At 63.3% G+C, this 4,518-nt stretch overlaps 1 protein-coding gene across 1 annotated transcript in view; it reads left to right on the top strand.

Annotated features, from left to right (window-relative positions):
* The window catches only part of RNF44 (ring finger protein 44), a 15,727-nt gene that overhangs the window by 9,070 nt on the left and 2,139 nt on the right, over positions 1-4,518 (top strand). The window contains exons 2-6 of the mRNA XM_029960173.1: positions 2,360-2,540; positions 2,924-3,140; positions 3,639-3,806; positions 3,984-4,160; positions 4,346-4,507. Coding sequence (XP_029816033.1) covers positions 2,434-2,540; positions 2,924-3,140; positions 3,639-3,806; positions 3,984-4,160; positions 4,346-4,507 — 831 coding nt within the window. The 5' untranslated portion in view covers positions 2,360-2,433. The remainder of the gene's footprint in view (positions 1-2,359; positions 2,541-2,923; positions 3,141-3,638; positions 3,807-3,983; positions 4,161-4,345; positions 4,508-4,518) is intronic.

Raw genomic sequence — 4,518 nt, 5'->3', positions numbered from 1 at the left:
GCTCTGCCCGAGCAGATGGCACCGGGCGTGAGCGCTGGCGCGCTGCTAACTTTGTTCTCGGCGGGGCCCGGGAGTCGCCTCCCTCCGCCCCTCCGAAGGGCTGCGGGGATCGCGGTGCCCTTCGGTGCGGGGCTGCGGTGACCTCCGCGGGGTCGCGGCCACCCTGCCCGGGATGGCCGCTGGCTCCCAGCCACGAGTGCGACGGAGAGAGCCGGGTGTGCCCGCGTGGGGCAAGAGGGTGGGTCCCTTGGGGGTGCTGGTTGTGGCAGGACGAGGGCCGGGCCACCACCGTGTCCGCGAGTCGGGGATGTCCCGCCTCGAGGTGCCGTCCTGGGATGCTGGGAGCCCAGGCAGCCCCCACTGCTCCGGAGGTCCCGCGAACAGGCGAGTCCCTGTGTGGCTTCAGTGTGCCTCTGCGGAAGCACTGCCCATCCCGAAGCCCATCCCTGTGGTGTCTGGTCTAGAAGGTGCCCACCGGGTCACGCAGGGCCTTGGTACCACGTGTGCTTCGAGAGTGAGGATGTGGAACTGGAAGCAATAACAGCTCAGGGAGGCTTCTGGGGAGTGGGCTTAAACCTGGCCTGCTGCTGTGCCCTGGCCTCCAGCCCACACAGGGGAACACGGCAGCTAAGCAGAGCCTTGAGGGGGACAGAATAAAACCCCTGTGGGGCATACCCCCCTGCTCTGGCAGACCCCCCATCCCTGGCAGCAGTCACAGACAGGTTCCTTGGGGTTTAGCCTGTGGCTTTTGCTTGTTTTTCCTTATTCCTCTCAAAACAAAGAGAGAAATTTGCTTTCAGCTTTTACAGTAGTGTAGTAGATAGAAGTGAAGTTAAGAAGAGACCTGTGTGTGGCACAGAGCTCGCCCTGGTGAGATGTCACTGTGCTTGCCGATGCCCATCACCCAAAAGTGACATTGCAGCTTCTGGCTGCTGGGCTGAGACCCCCTCTCAGCCTTGTCCTCGGGCTGAGCAGTGTTCCCCAGGCTTCAGGTGCCCTTCTTGCCTCCAGTGTGCCTTTGCCATGGGCACTGAGGAGGAGGTGGGGCTGAAGGAGCTGGTCTGGGAGGGCACCAGCCTGCAGGTGAGCTGGATTTAGGGGCAGGTGGGCTGCAGTGCCAAGGCCACGGCTGCTTCCGCTTGCTGGCTGCGGTTGTGGAGGCTGAAGGAAGCTGGGCAGTGGGAGGGTGCCCAGGGAGGGTACATGGAGCCATGGAAGGCCCTTTTGGGACTCTGGAAACCAGAGCCTGTGCAGATGTCTCCTCTGTGTGGTGCCAAGCTTCACTGGGACTGGGGGGGCTGAACTGTGTGGTGGATGGGGGCTCTGATATGAGGACACCAGCCAGCCTGGGTGCCGGAGGGGGGATGGGGCAGGGCCAGGGCCGGGGCTCTGTTCCCAGTCCGCCTGCCTGTGTTCCCACTGTCCCACTGCATCTGGAAGCAGCTGGGGAAGCAGAGCTGCCTGCCTGGCTTCGAGACAGCCCATGCCTGTCCCCTGCTCCACAGGGATGTGTGGCTGTGCCCTGCGTGCAGCAGGGAGTTGAGGTGCACAGCCCTGACACAGCAGGGCCGTGAGCCCCACTGCCCTCACCAGCCCCTGTGCCTGCCACCAGGGCAGCAGTGTCACTCCAGAGTAGGTTGTGCAGGAGTCCAGCAAGAGAGAGCAGCCCCCAGACCAGCACTGGAGCCGATCTTGGCCAAGGACATGCTGGAAACCCCCCACGCTGTTGCTCAGGCTCCCCATTGGCCATCGAGCAGCCGGGATGCTGCCACAGCCTCAGGGCCCTTCACTACTTGCTTTTCTCTGTGCCAAAAACAAGTGCTTCTCTCTCACTCTGTGTCTCTGTCGTGCATGGGGGGGTAGCTCTGGCCGTGCAGGGGAGGGACAGTAACGGGGTGATGGGGTGGGGATGGGCTCTTCCTATCCCCCTCAGAGGTGTATCCAGCTCCAGGAGAGAGGGTGGGTGCAGCAGCAAGAGCTCCAGCCATTGGCATTATGATTCCTGTGGGGAGGGAGCAGCAGGCTGAGCTGGGGGGGGGACAGTGATACTGGGCTGGCTCAGTGTCACTTGTGCAGGTCTCTGGGAATGAAAAGGGTGGTGTGACTCCCAGCATTTAGGGGCACAGCAGGGGCCAAGCAGGCTGAAATTCCTCTCCCTCCCCTTCTAGCATGTCTGTGGGTGCAGTGGCTGCCCCAGCCCTGCTCGGTGTCTCCTTTCTTCCCTCTCCCAAAGCAGAGGGTGAGAGAGTGAGCTGGGGTGGTGCTGTGCTGGCTTGGGGCATGGGGAGGACTGGGGGCTCCTGCAGCCCTGTGCAGCCCCAGGGGTTAAGGTGCCGTGACCCGGCTGTCCTTCTCACAGGATCCAAGGTGCTGGTGTCTTTCCCTGCCTGGAGCCTGAGGTCCCGCGTGCCCATCCGCCTCCCGACGTCACCAATGCGACCATGGGAACTGGCAGTGAATAGGCGGCCGCCCTCTGCCCCTTTTGCCCAGCGCCATTTCTCGGGGGGACCCTGCAGCAGCCCCGACCACCTCCGGCGAAGGTACGGGGTGCAGTGCGGAGCCCTGTCCCCCACGGCGTGTGGGGCGCAGGGTCGGTTCTCTGGCCCTGGTGGGGCAAGGCACCGGCTCCCAGGCGACTTGGGGGGAGATTGACAGGGAAGCACATCCACCCGGCCTGGCTGAGGGGTCCCTGGGGAGCAGGGGTCCTTTTTGTGCTGCAGACACTGAGAGGGCACTTGCAGAGCGAGCAGAGAAGCTGTTTCTGGAGCTGCCCAGCCTGATGTGGCCTGGCACAATGCCCTGAGCATCTCGCCCTGGGCACTGGGCTGGCACTGACCCACCTGTAGCCACCCTGCCCGGGGCTGCGGTGCCCCTGGCCTGGGGGGTCACTCCTGCTCTGTTTCTCTCCTGCGGTGCCCCGCAGCCCCCCTGCCAGGCGTCAGTGGGGACGACGTGACAGACCTCTGGCAACCCTGCTGGGCCAGGATGAGCCCCAGCTGCACCCTGCCTTCCCCCAGCAGCCGCACATCCCTGTAGATGAGCCCCGTGCCTACGCTCTTCCCAGCACGCCGCCACGAATGCTTCACCCAGCCGCTCACCCGCCCCACCAGAACCCATTCATGGTGGATCTGCATGACCAGGTAGGTACTGCAGCCCCAGCCCCACTCCTAAGTGTGGCCCTGGACTGATGTCTGGGATGGTGACATGTCCCTGAGTCCCCTCTGGCCACTTGCTGCTGGGAGCACCCAGTCCTGAGCCTGTTGGTGCTCTTGTCCTTTGAGCACTTAAATCCTGGGGTCCCTGTACCAACTTGGGTGTGGCCAGGGTTGTCCCTGCTCCCAGAGACTGGGGACAGTCCCCTTGTAGGGTTGTTCATGTTACAACTGTCAGTGTCATCTGTGGTGGCAGTGCTGGCTTGGAGGCTGTGCCAGCTTGTCTGTGGGGAGAAAAGAGGGGTCCAAAACTCCCTGAAACTGAGCCTGCGCTCAGCCCACTTCTCTGGCCACCACCAGTGGGACGGCGGTGCCAGGTGTTGTGTTCCAGTGCTGGGTGCTCAGCACCCTGATGCCACCCTGTCATGATGGGGGCAGCTCAGCCAGGGCTGTATCCTGACAGTGCCCTTGGCGCCTCATCCTCAGGTGCACCAGGGACCTGTCCCTCTCTCCTACACGGTTACCACCGTCACGACGCAAGGCTTCCCCATCCACGCTGGCCAGCACATCCCTGGGTGCAGCACCCAGCAGCTCCCAGCATGCTCAGTGATGTTCAGTGGACAGCACTACCCGCTCTGCTGCCTCCCACCCCCGGTGAGTCATGGAAGGGGACACCTGGGGACAGCCTGGACCATGAGTGCCCAGAGATTGTGTGGGTACTCAGGCCCACTGGAGTGCAAGTTTCTGAGGGCACAGGGTCTGTCTGTTGGAGACCCTGGGGAGGGGGCAGAGGTGTCTGACCCCGTTTTTTCTCTCTGTTTCTCCCCACAGCTGATTCAGGCATGTGCCATGCAACAGCTTCCCGTCTCCTACCAGACATTCCCCCCCATCATCTCCAGCGACCATTACATCCTGCACCCACCCCCGCCGCCAGTGCCCCCTCACCAGCCGCCCCACATGGCCCCCCTGGGGCAGTTTGTACCTCTCCAAGCCCAGCATCCACGCATGGTGAGTTGGGGTGGGGGTACGGGTTGGGGATGTGATGTGCCCAACGAACACTGCCTTGGGTCTTGTCCTTCTGCAGCCCCTGTGGGTCTGAGCTGCGGGTGGTGGGTGAGGGTGCCCAGGGTCCTGGTAGTGTTGGGGAGGTGTAATATGGGACGCTTCTCCCAGCCTAACTGTTTCCCCCACAGCCTCTGCAGAGGATAGACAATGACGTGGACCTGCGAGGGGAGCAGCACCCCATCGCGGGCTTCACGTACCCCCCGTCTCACCACGCCCCCACGCTGTCGCCCTCCATGCCGCTGCATTACCTCCCTCACGACCCGCTGCACCAAGAATTGCCATTTGGCGTGGTGAGTCTCTG

Source organism: Manacus vitellinus, unplaced genomic scaffold (assembly GCF_001715985.3).
Source record: "Manacus vitellinus isolate BGI_N305 unplaced genomic scaffold, ASM171598v3 scaffold_25_pilon, whole genome shotgun sequence".
NCBI lineage: Eukaryota > Metazoa > Chordata > Aves > Passeriformes > Pipridae > Manacus > Manacus vitellinus.
The sequence above is the reverse complement of the archived record's forward strand: the minus strand, read 5'-3'. Positions and strand labels throughout refer to the sequence as shown.